This window comes from Erigeron canadensis, chromosome 6 (assembly GCF_010389155.1).
Source record: "Erigeron canadensis isolate Cc75 chromosome 6, C_canadensis_v1, whole genome shotgun sequence".
Classification (NCBI taxonomy): domain Eukaryota; kingdom Viridiplantae; phylum Streptophyta; class Magnoliopsida; order Asterales; family Asteraceae; genus Erigeron; species Erigeron canadensis.
Window position 1 is genome coordinate 41282500 of NC_057766.1, and position 13144 is coordinate 41295643.

Below are 13144 nucleotides of genomic sequence, written 5' to 3' on the forward strand. Positions count from 1 at the left end.
AAAAATCCTAATAATCATTATCCAAATATATTATTATATTAATATTTATATTAATTTGTAGAAAAATTATCATTAATTTATACTTTTTTTGTTTTCTATCAATAATTTACCCTTTTTAACCCTGAATACTTCATTTTTTTTTTATTTTTAGCCATCAATTTGAGAGAATTTTTTTAATTTATAATCATTTAATTAAATAAAAAAAAATTTAACATATGAAATATTTTTTTAAAAAAATAATTTGACAACCTAATTACCTATTAACAAATATTAAAAGGGTCCTAATTGTTATCAAAAAATATATAATAATATTAATTGTTATCATATTATCATAGAACAAGCGATTGAAAATAAACATATGCATGTTATGAACGCGCATCATGATTAAATACATATACTTGAATGTCAAGTACAAGATCACAAATATGTTTATATTTTAATTCTTCGTTATTTTTCCTAATAATATCACATTATGAGTACATCTGTTTCAAAATATTCTATAATGGAGAAATTATTATATATAACATGTGTCTTGTGGAATGACTACGACAAAAAATTCCATCAATATGTCTAGGCTAATAATGACAGTGAGGAACCTTTATTATTGTACTACAACTTGCAAAATATAATACATAAAACCGTGTTTTTTTAAAATTGTAAACTTTTATGACTTAAATGTATGAAGATCTAATATTATTAATATCGTAAATCCTGTGTCTAGTGTTGGACTCGGGTCTAAAATATAGTAATTAACTATTGTAAAGCCGTGATATAATGTATTCCAATTTATTTTTACGAAAATTAGATTAAAAATGTGTAATATTAATCTCATTAATCTACAACGACTTTCAAATTCTATGTCCCTCGTTTCAACACGCGTTTATTTCTAGCTGTGCATTACCCATATCCCTTTACCATATGCATAACCCCCCTTTATTATAAATACCTCATCCATTATATAGATCCCAAACTACAACTACAATCTTCATTTCAAACTACAACTTCTCAACAAAAATCAAATCAATATTCAAATTCAATTTTACCTGTTATAAATATATATATGTATTCAAAGAAAATGGTCGATTTAAACTGTAAATCAAATATCGTATCACCTGCTACAGATAACATGCCAAACAGATCACCAAGGCCTCCTACAAGTAATTCTAACAAACCATCGACGACTAATGTTTCCGTAGTTTCACCATCGCCCGCGCCTGAATCCGACTGCTCTGCATACGAGAATTACATACGCCTTCCCGAGATGACCGAGTTATGGAACAGAAACGAGTTTCTAGACTGGAAAAATGAAGTTGTGTTAAAACCGGCTTTACACGCGCTAGAGTTCACCTTTCGGTTTGTTTCAGTTGTCTTATCTGATCCAAGACCGTATACGAATCAGAAGGAATGGAAACGAAGGCTCGAGTCGTTGGCCACAACCCAAATCGAGCTTATTTCGATGTTCTGTGAAGATGATAATGAGATTGAAAAAGTTCCTCTTGTTGATATAGGCCAAAACGGCGGCGTTTTGACACGGGAAGGAAGTTCCGCTGAAATATGGAAGCTGAGCGAACGTGAAGAAACGAATGTTTTAGTCACGCAAATTAGCGAGGAGAGCTTACTGCCTCGGCTTGCCACGTGGAGGAAATCCGAAGATGTAGCGGACAAGATTATGTACACCATCGAATGCCACATGAGACGATGTCCGTACACATTAGGACTAGGCGAACCGAATTTAAACGGTAAGCCTAGCCTTAATTTCGACGCCGTTTGCAAGCCAGCCGAGCTTCATTCCCTTACAAAAACGCCACCCGATCATGCTAACGTCAACAATTACGAGAACAAGACACTTTTCGCGACGCACCAGATCCTTGAGTCATGGATTCGTGTCGGGCACGAGCTTCTTAAACGAGTCGAGCTGGAGATCGATTCAAATCAGTTTGAGAAAGCTTCAAATGATATTTACATTATGGAAAAGATATGGAAGCTGTTAACAGAAATACAAGATCTGCATCTACTAATGGACCCTGATGATTTCTTGAAGCTGAAACACCAGCTGGATATCAAAACGACATCCGCATCGGAACCGTTATGTTTTAGATCAATAGCGTTGGTCGAAATTACAAAACGATCCAAAAATTTAAGACATAAGGTGCCGTACATTTTGGATGTGGAAGTGGATCCAATGGGCGGGCCACGGGTTCAAGAAGCCGCAATGAAGCTATATAACAAAAAACACGATGTTGCCAAAATACATTTGTTACAAGGATTGCAAGCGGTAGAAGGAGCGGTGAAGAAATTCTATTATTCGTATAAACAGTTGTTGGTGATGGTTATGGGAAGTGTGGAGGCCAAAGGCGGGTTGGGTGTTGTCAATGTTGACTCGAACGATTCGTTGGCTCCGATCTTTCTGGAACCGACTTATTTTCCGAGTTTGGATGGTGCCAAGACGTTTCTGGGTGATTATTGGAAAAATAGAGGAAAAGGTTCCATGTAGACAGGTTGTTGACGGGTTTGACTCGGTGCAGTGAGTTGAGACTCGTTCGTGTTTTACAGACAGGATTAGTTTGGCGGAATTTTGAAAAGAATTGGAAAGTCAAAGTAACGGTAGGAAGATAATTGGTGGATAAGGTCAAAGTTGATGTTTGTTGTATACTGTACTAAAATTCTTCATGTGTTCCATTCAAAATTCGATATATATATTCTGATTTATTTATAGAAAGATGTTTTGGTTTCTTCGTCTTTACGTGTAGAACATCCAAGAAACTATGATATGACATACGGAGTAACATATATTTGAAATATTTTAACAATTAATTTTCGTTTTGATAGCCAAAATCATATAGACTTTATACATTTCTCCGTAAAAAATACAGTATATATGATGACTATAAAAATGTCACTGTTTAATTTATTTTAACATTCTATATACCCAAGGTGTTATACTCGTATTAGGCAACATTCATAAGATAATAATAAATACTTTATATTATAATAGCAATTTTATAATGTAAATAAAGACTAACAAAGTAGAATGTTCAATTCTTGTACCTAAAAAAGAAGATAAGTTACAAAAGAAACTAAGGCAAGCTATCCATTTGTGTCGCTATCTACTTAAATTGTTTAATAACGTTTGTTCCTTTTTGTAGTTATAGTCATTGTTTAGGTAACAATAAATAAAATTCATTGGTGGTGCACACCAAACCAATTAATTATAAAGCAAATGAGTTGGATATGCTTGAAAGTAATATATTGAAACTATCCTCCTCCTCTTGTACTAGATGGTTGTTGTATTCAACAGTTTTCGATTGTTATCCACTCATATAACATATTTAAGATTTTCAGGAAGTATTTAAGTTCTCACCTTAGCTTTTTATATACATTCTTCCTATCAAATCAAGTAAATGAAATTTCGGTGGCCTGTCACAGTAACAACGTTCTGTTTTTTATTCTTTCAATTGTTTTGCGTGACCCGTCATAAGATGATGTAATTGCAGGCTTATGTCTTTTAATTGTTTATTATATTTGTCTTCTGTTATGAATTTGAAGCAATAAGACATGAGAGCTCTTTGAAGAATCTTGGGTACAAAATACCTCATGCTATTGAATTAACTAATTGCTAATCATCTTTGCGTTTTTCCTTTCAAATTGAATTTACATACCAAGTTTCAACTTTTTAACAAGTAGTCCAACGAAGTTTTCTGATTAATAGTCACATGATCGCAACATTTTTATTAAAAAAGTTCCAGGTAACTAGCAGAACGTACGAATTGTAAAATCTAACAGTGATTGTTTGAGCTAAGGTAACTCTTCAAAAAGCCTTTCAGACCCATTTTGAAGTGTGAAGAAAACGTCTTAGTCGATGAAGACAGAATTGTTTGTTGTTATCACTTATCAAAATAAGATAAAAGATAATTACAATCAATGTAGCTAGACTGTTTTACTTTTAGAAGACAACAATTCAAATTCAAAATATGGTGTGATGCTTTGCCCCAGTTTTCTTCCTACATTTACTGACCTTGGTGTGAAACGAATGAAGATAAGCTACAACTGGGCTTGATCTTATCACCATTTTATCCTTAAATAATATTATAATACTCTTAAAATATATCAAAACATATCCCACAAGAAAATGAAAATATGGAGCATGACATGCAACAAAATCTTTGAAGGAGGCATGTTTTTGGCAACAGCAGCAATTTGCATATAAACAAGTCATAAAGAAACAAAACAAAAACACAAAAAATAAGATTAATTGGGTATGGAGGTTGGATGGTACCAAAACCTACTCAATCACACAAGTCCCCAACAGATAAGTTCCAATCCCATCTTAGTTTCAGGTATGGTCATATAGCCTAACTATTAAATGGATATGTATTCTTCTCTATCTTTGTTACATATACAGCAATCAATTAAAAAGTATAACAGAAAACCCATGTACAACGCACCCTGCCTCTATCAGATGAATATAAACTTGAAAAGGAATGAGCATTCGTTTTGTATAATCTGGAAACGTAACAGGAACTGTATTGATACAACAAATAAGCCACATGGTCTTGTTCTACAATGATATGCATTTGATGTAAAGAGGGGATTACGTGGTAGCGTTAAAATGGGCAAATAATACAAACTGTGAAAGTTAGAAAGAATCACCAGAACCACGTGCCACGACTATCCACGGCCTTCACATTGACCAACGGCATCCTGCCCAACTCAGATACTAATCTATTCACACATTCTGTCCTTTTACTGCTATCACCTTCCAGACTACTGATCCCAGTCGACCTGATTTCATAGATCTTGGCTACAATTAGGCAAGAGGTATTAGTGAAGGATAGTAGTTTATAGCTTAGAATGACAATGAACTTATGATATTACCTTTTGCCCATATAGGAGAAGCACCTGTTGCATTAGCAACCAAAAACGACATTGCAATGTCCTCACAATTCCTGTTTAATTAAATCATTATAACTTGGTGATATCTACAAAGTTGAAAATAGAAAAAAATGACAATTACAATTACAAATAATCTGAAAGGTTAAAGGTTCCTCTTTACATATTCCAGGAGTGATGCGAGCATTTCGTTAGTCTACATACGCAAGGATGCCTTGAGAGAATCATACTGTATGTACCAGTCCACCATCCACCATATATATAGGAATTGTGTTCACTTTCTGCAAATATGATAAACTAAGCATATCTGTTAATACAATAACAAATCATAATTAATTCCAGGAAAGTTCCCTACACAAAACCTTTTTAACAAAGCAATACATATTATAATTATAGAAGTTGTAACTAAACGAATGATATATACCAAAGACATGCCGATCGATTAATCAGATGGATTCGAGGTACACATCCCATCATAGTAGCTGGTGCACTTTGCCAAACACTAAAAGCAAATTCAACGGAAGAGCAAGAAAATGTAATATCATCATCAATTGAAAAAACAGGATCTGTAATTAGATCCTTGCTTTCTTTAAATATGTTGTTCAGACTATGTTCCTTGTTTATCTCGAAAGCCAACTCTACATATCGACCATCTTTAGCGTTTGACATTACAGCCTGATTCAGAAAATTCACAAGAGTATCCGAAGGAGGATTAGGCTCGCTCCATACTATGTGAATGGAGTCTAGTCCAGGACATGATGCATAATGAGAAATGGATTGCTTGAGAAGATCATATCGTTTCCATGTATTTATCAGCAATGTATAACATTTTCAGTAAACATGTAAAGTTTAAATACGCATAAAGCCACACGAAGACTCGAGTATAATGTCATGTGCAATGTGTATCAAACAAGTTTTTGGTTCTAAACAAAAAATAAAATGAGTAAAGAGATAATTGACGCAAAGTAACATTCAGATGAAAAAAATTGTCAACACTGTTTGTTGCTCTCATTGTTTTGTTCTGCTACGAGATACTTTCATTAAATATGTTCTAGACGTTGTTGCTTAGTGTAGGGGATAAAAGGGTGGAATGAGTATCTTTGGATGCTCATTTCGTATTTTTTTTTTTGCAGTCTCAAGCAATAGAGTCGTTTATCAAGTAAAAGAGGTTGATCATGAAGCTCTTAAGCGACATCATATGGTTATTTTTTTTCCTGAAACTTTTTATTTGCTTCAGGTTAATGAACTTTTTAGATATCAGTATAATACCACCAGTTAAAGGACCGCAAACCGGCTCTTGTCCACGCATATACATTCGGAAGGGTTGGCTCATTTGAGGAGCTTATTTGAATATTATGTTTAAGTTCAAAAGCTTGTTCGTGAAAATGCATACGCTGTTATAAATAAGCTTGCCCAAAAGACCCGTTTCACAACACTAAAAAAAACTAGAGAAAACAATAAACCAAAAATTAGCTTTCTTTGACACCCTAGTACGTCTCATTTGATGTCTTGTCTATAGATGGAGCTTGCAATTCCAATTGTTTTTAAAATACCACATTCTGCCATTCTGGTGATTCAATGTACATATCTCTTTAGTAGTAGGGTGTAATTTTCATCTCAGAATGTTCCTACTCCAATGGGCTGCCAATGTACCATAAGTTCAATGTTTTATGCTGTTATATATTGTTTGCAGGTAATGCACATGGTACTGGAGATGTTAGAAAACAAGAATTCCTTATGGCTTCTACTATCCTTAAGGTGAACACCATGTTATATACACACTTACACAACATTTCGGTATTTATAATATTTTCTAGCTACATTTAGTCATAGGTTTTCAGGTTTAATTATTTTGCCTCTGATAATCTTCTCAGTTTGTGGTTTACTCTAGGAATATAAACAATGTCTGTTGTAAATTCATAACTAAGATGGCTTTGGGAAAATATGATGCTGACTTTAAATGAAACCAAGATGACTTGAACACTAGTGCATAACATAAACTAAGAATTCCCGCTAGCGTTAGGTCCTAATTCCGTCACCCTTTTCCCAAATGAATTTTAAAATCACACATTCAAGGGACTTTTGAGGGGGACTTGAATCCCTTTTATCAAGCCAACCAAACATAAAATTTGATGGGATTCCAATTTTGAAGGCCCTTGAAATCCCTCAAACCAAAGACTTGCAATCTCCGGATTTAACCCTATAATTGAGCTGTTTAAATGAAGTACATACTAATTTAACAGGCCATGCTGTTTACGGGAAATGCTATAGTAAATCACAATGATATTATCTTATTGCGCCAAGTAACGTATATTTTGGACAGGGTGTATTTTCATATTGATTATTCAAAAAAGAAAAGAAACACGATCTATGTGACACATGACATGACGAGATTGAAGCTAATAAAATCAAAAGCAGCCCGGTGGAGGAGGAAGAGGCTTAAGAATGAGAGACCAGACAAGAAAATCATCATATAAGTTCCCATTCACTTGGATAAACCACATCAAAGCACATACATGATAATAAAATCCTAATATTGCAGTCACTTAGATAAACCACATCAAAGTAGTGACAATAACATCCTAAAATTGAATTCTTACATAGAGGTAATAACATGATAATTTAATGGAGTCCATACCATACCCAGCTGACTGGGGATATAAATGTTGTCAGGAGAAAAGGGGAATGATGCTACTTCCTCTTCTTCAGGCTTTGGAGTTGAGTCGCCACGGGAGTACTTGAGAAGATATCCTTCGATCACATCAGCATCGGTACCTATCATCAAGAATTCAAATTAATTGGTCAGGCGGAGAAGTGCAAAGTGGGAATGGATAAAAAAGATATGCAATTTGATGTTAAGAAACTACATTGATGGATATCAGCAGCAGCAGCGCGAGCAGTAATTTCTTCTTCCCATTTTTGTTTATAAGCTAGTAATGCAAACAACACGCACAAAGATGAGATAAAAGGATATAAGTGATAGATCACATAGGTCCTAGAGAACGTACCCCATGCCTTATTGAAGAATATAAGTGAGGTTGCAGGAGGTTATTGATCAGCAAGGTTTTAGTAGAGGTAACTCGCTTATGATCAAAGTCCGTCCATTAAAGAGATTTTTAAACTCTTAAAAAAAAAACAAACCTCTTGACACGTACTGTAACAGATAATAAAAAAAAAAAAAAAAAACTCTTGAAAGCCGGCCATGACACTTCCTACTAGTAATTTCTTTCTATCCATATGGATGGAACCAGGCCAAGTCTTTCACAAAATTAATCTTAATCTATGACTACATGATTATGGAAATCTATATTTCTGTTCTTATTTCAAAGGTTCCAATATAATCTATTAATTAATTTGCTTTTTAAGGAAAGTAATTAATTGAACGAAACTTGGATGAAGAAACGGCAAAATCTAACAAAGAAACTATAAAGAATTATATATAACTGAATTGAAGCTGATGCGGAAAAGAAAAAGAGTAAAGGAAATTACCTTCCATACGCGGGATCAACACTTCTTGATTAAATATACGGATTGCTTCATTCTCTTCTGGTGTGCGCCAAAGATAAATTAAACCAATAAAACTAATCAATAACAAAGAGCTAGCAGGAGGAATAAATACATACAGTATAATATTTATATATCTATGTATATATATATATAATTATTACAACAGTAGGAAACCTATCGATTTTAGAGCTTCTAAAACTCAAGCCTATTTTATAAATTTGTCATATAAGATTTATCTTACGTGACTTAAAGATATTTATATATATAATCTATACAAAATTATTAAAAAAATATCGTATCAAAATAAAAACCGTATATGGAGAGGTTGATCCATTACATTTAAATTTAATTGGCAAAGATTTTTTATACGGATATTATCATATCTTATACTAATACAATTCCATTCAATATACATGTAATTTTTGTTCACCTAGCTAATGTGTCCCTATGTTGTTTGAATCTTGTGTATTGTGCTTTGGTTTTTTTTTTTTTTTTGTTTACATTTTCTTCCTCTTGGTAGTAAATCATCTCTTTATGTCGTAGCTTTGCCGTTTTATTTCAACAATATTTCAAGTTTATATGAAATTGCTTATATTCTTTCCTATATCATTATTTTATTTGAGGTATATATGATTCTTTCTTCACATTCATACCTATTTTTGTTTTATATATTGGATGTTGTCATGCTTAATCATTTTAATCTTAATTGTTTCTATCTTTGTTTTTAATAAAATAATCATGGGATGTTTATTAGTAAAACAAGGTTTTTGGATCAAATTGAGAAGAAAATTGAAAGGGCCACTATACCATGATTCGAAGAAGCCATGGCGAGGTATTTAAGTTTTAAGTACATTCTTATAGTATAAGCTCAATTAGATAAAATTGATTGATGTGATAATTTGAATATTTTCAAACCTTTAACGTTTTAAGGTATAAAAATGGGCAGAGGTAGCTCACGTTATCATGCTTTCAACATTAGTAAGTATTTAATTTCTTTCATGCCTTTACTATACAAGTTAAACAGATTTTAAACAAGTTGCAATATATTGCAACTACAAACATTCTAACACCTTGGGTTGTCATTAAATATGCAGAAACTTACATGGAAGGTGGCGGAGACTTTGATGCATATGGAGTTCATATAGTAGTTATCTGTTATTCACGGAGTTAACTCAAAAACATGGTAAATTTCTCATCAGTAAGTTTTTGTGACATCCGTCAACAAAACTGGTAATTTATTTTAGTCTCTAACTTACATTCCAAATTTCTTGACTAGTCAATGTGCCTATATAGTATAACAAGCATAGAAATGTGGTGATCATTTCCAACATGGTATTTCTATTACTTGAATTCCAATAGTTTAGGATTTAGATATTTGATCTTCCTAAACGTAGATGACTAAAACTATCCCCATAATTTCTAGATGTGTAGTTGTTAGTCATATTTATTTCTAGACATTAATAAATCGTTATATACTACTTAATAGTGCGATGAAGTCTATGAACATCCGAGTGAATTACAATAACTATATGTGGTGAATTAATAATAATGATAATACTAAATTATTATATAAAAAAAATTATCTAAGACTAACAAGATTATATAATAGAAAAAAAATAATACTATATATAAATATGGAGGATAACCTCCTGTTAGTTGGTTTGGCCAACTAGGAAACTTAAATCCTCATTTTAGTTCATGATACAATAATAACGACAATAATAATTTTCATTAAGTAAATTTACGGAATAACTTAGTATCCTTAAGGTGCACATACTAAACTAAAAATAAGAATTATATAATCAATGAGAACACAATGGAGAGGTCGGTCAGAAGGAATTCGAATTCTACTAAAATCCTTATGATGCATCAAGTTTAGTTGTAAACTAACTCCAACCCTTATCTCTACACATATAAAATAAATGTACCATTAGTCATCAAAACAAATTCCAAAACACAAATTCTGTGCTTTCCTCTGCCGTCGAATACAAAACACAAAACACCATCACAAAATCAACTTTTCTGTAATCAACATTGTCAAAGTAAGCTTTGGTAAGAATAATATGATCCTTATGAATTTTTTTTTTATTTAAAATACAATTTATATTAAAATCCTAGCTTATAGATTATATTTTATTTTTTTATTTTGTCAAGGTATCTAAGGAGTGATCTTCAATCTTAAGGTAAATTACTTATCTTTTCTTTTCATATATATAACTACATATATATATATTTTATTTATTGATCTTTTATTATAAGTAGCCTATTTGATGAATATATATTATGGCAAATTTATAATAATGAATGAAAGGGTTTTTTTTAAGGTTAAATCAAAAGCTTGAAGTATAAATCATATTAATGTTAAAAGTTTACGTATTTATTGCAGCATAATAATTAATGTAATTAGAGAAATTCAATTATGAAGGCATGAAAATCATAATAACAGATGTAAATAGGTGTTGGAAAGATTTGAAAGTTTATATATGAATATTAGTTGTAGTAGTCCTTAAAACAATAAGTTTGGGTTATTTCAGAATCTGGACAGATTCGGTTTGTTAACTTTGAAAGGTCGTATCTTGGTCATGGAAGATGGTTAAGTCACGTTTTTGGTGTCTAAAATTATTTTCAGGAAGTCTACTTTCTGGTGGAAGTAGTTTCGTGTCAAAATATGAAGTTTAAGGTTGTCAAACGAATTTTATAACAAAACTGCACAAAGCTAAGTTTTCCGAACAGATTTAGGTCGAATTCAAATAGTCATATCTTAGTCGATTTTATGAACTGAAAGATTATTTTTTTTACAAAAACATTCTAAGATGTTACGAGTGTACAATAAAAATTTGGATTTTTTTTGAAGCTTCGAAGACCCTTAACTTTTATAAAACTTTTCTGTGCGCAAATAGTGAATTTTCTGACTAGTCTGTGATTATGGAATTTTTAAAAATAGTTAACGTGCGAAATAAATTGAGTAAAAAATCATGTAAGTTTATAACACTCTAAGGTTACAGTAGTTAATATTTGAAAACTTGAATTGTTCGTCTCATCCTAATAAAAAATAGATAAAGTTAGCAAAAATTTCAGTGAATAAGAGCTTGTAGAATTAAATCATAAATCATTAAAACAAATACTCTATATTAAGTTATGTGACTTGTAACTTAATAATATATGACAAATCAGTTGAGAATATTTTCAAAGTATCCATATATATATATATATATATATATCATCAAATACGGGTTACAATGGACGGTTTTTGACCATGTCCATAATTGTAACTTGTTCATATATATGTTGTGTAGATTCTAGCGACCTTGTTGGACTTTGCATAACTACTTGCTTGTTGAGGTGAGTTTCGTGGCCCCTTTTTATATTATTTCTTTGGGAAAAAATGATGCTCAAAACATTTTTTATTTCTTTACCAGCTGTGCGAAAACTAGTTTGCTTTATTGGACATATACGTGTACTTATGAAATGTGTATGTTAGCTTGTTTGCGTGATTTTATGATGCAATAGATGTCTGTCGATATCTATTTAAGACAATTTATGGCAATGGATAACAATGATAACAAATAACCAACTTTATACTCCAGCTGGTAGTTTGTTGGTATAACAATGTGTGATTGAGTTGTTGGCAAGTGATGTGATTGAGTTGTTGGCAAGAAGTTGTGAGTTTATGTGGTTGGATAGCTATGATGGCAATGATCAGTATTTGGTATGCATACATGCTACTACATGTTTATATTTACACTATTGTTCAAACCTCATTTATCATGCACAACAAATTCATTTGTATTCCTTTAAACCTACGAACTCACTAACATTATGTTGACATTTTCGAGCATTCATTTTCAGGTAATAATAATGCTTAAGAAGACTGAGCATATGGGCTTTAGGAAGACCAATAAAGAGATCCTTCATGGACTCCTAGTTTGCATTTGAACATTGAACGCTATTTGTTACTTGCTACATTTCTTTTGCTATTTGAGGCGTGTTGTCTAGACATATCCCGCTTGTGGGAATCACAATTATTTGAATTTCATTTAGTATGACTCTATTATAAAGTCCATGTATTATTGCTATATCTTTTCGTCATATTCTACGTTTCCGCCTAAGGTGGGGTATGACAGTTTTCTTCACAACGTCATTCATTTGTATTCATTTTATTATGTGTAAATTTTGGCAACAAAAATCTCCATTGTGCAATATTTATAATATAATATATCATCCATATATTATTATTTAATATATGTTGCCTTTTTTATACATTTTTAGACAAAGATTATAACAACTCGCGGATCGCGCGGGGTAAAATACCTAGTATATATATATAGGTTTTAGGTAAAATAAAACAAATATTAAAGTAAAACAAATAAAACAATAGGATTCTCTTCACTGAAAATCATCGTGCATCAATTGCTTTGTGAATCTTCGTGCATCAATTTAATCATGATCAAAAGGTCAAGATTTTGTCTTATTTGTTTTACTTTAATACTTGTTTTACAATACCTAACCCCTATATATATATATATATATAACTAAAATAGGATTGACGTATTCCTTTATCGACACATGATGCTTTATTCAAACAACATATGTCCTTTTAATTCTAATTTATTTTATTCTTTTAGATATCATAAATAATAATAATTAAAACTCTTAATTAGTTGATATATTAAATATAAATATCTTTTTTTATCAAATAGTTATAGTTATACCATATATACTTATAAACTAACAACTCGTGATAATT

General features: G+C 31.7%; 2 protein-coding genes and 2 long non-coding RNA genes across 5 annotated transcripts; 3 read left to right on the forward strand and 1 right to left on the reverse strand.

The window, feature by feature from the left end:
* The first annotated feature begins 959 nt into the window (after positions 1-959).
* LOC122603522 (nematode resistance protein-like HSPRO2) lies at positions 960-2719 on the forward strand. The gene has a single exon (XM_043776247.1). The coding sequence runs from the start codon at positions 1061-1063 to the stop codon at positions 2492-2494; it is 1434 nt and encodes a 477-aa protein (XP_043632182.1). The 5' UTR covers positions 960-1060; the 3' UTR covers positions 2495-2719.
* A 1634-nt stretch (positions 2720-4353) lies between these two features.
* LOC122604916 (glycosylinositol phosphorylceramide mannosyl transferase 1-like) lies at positions 4354-8522 on the reverse strand. Its single transcript, XM_043777775.1, has 7 exons — positions 8380-8522; positions 7758-7820; positions 7529-7665; positions 5302-5565; positions 5054-5187; positions 4876-4946; positions 4354-4801 (listed from the first exon to the last, which is right to left on the reverse strand). The coding sequence occupies exons 1-7, from the start codon at positions 8384-8386 to the stop codon at positions 4647-4649; spliced, it is 831 nt and encodes a 276-aa protein (XP_043633710.1). The 5' UTR covers positions 8387-8522; the 3' UTR covers positions 4354-4646.
* On the forward strand, positions 5972-7275 carry LOC122606342. Its single transcript, XR_006324861.1, has 3 exons — positions 5972-6091; positions 6584-6648; positions 7214-7275. It is a non-coding gene; the product is annotated as an uncharacterized LOC122606342 (long non-coding RNA).
* Positions 8523-9070: 548 nt separating the features above from the next.
* Positions 9071-12442, forward strand: LOC122606341. 2 transcript variants are annotated; one of them, XR_006324859.1, is made up of 4 exons: positions 9071-9229; positions 9328-9375; positions 9492-9580; positions 12247-12442. It is a non-coding gene; the product is annotated as an uncharacterized LOC122606341 (long non-coding RNA). The 2 variants fall into 2 exon arrangements; XR_006324860.1 differs by lacking the exon at positions 12247-12442 and adding an exon at positions 10552-10580.
* Positions 12443-13144: the final 702 nt, after the last annotated feature.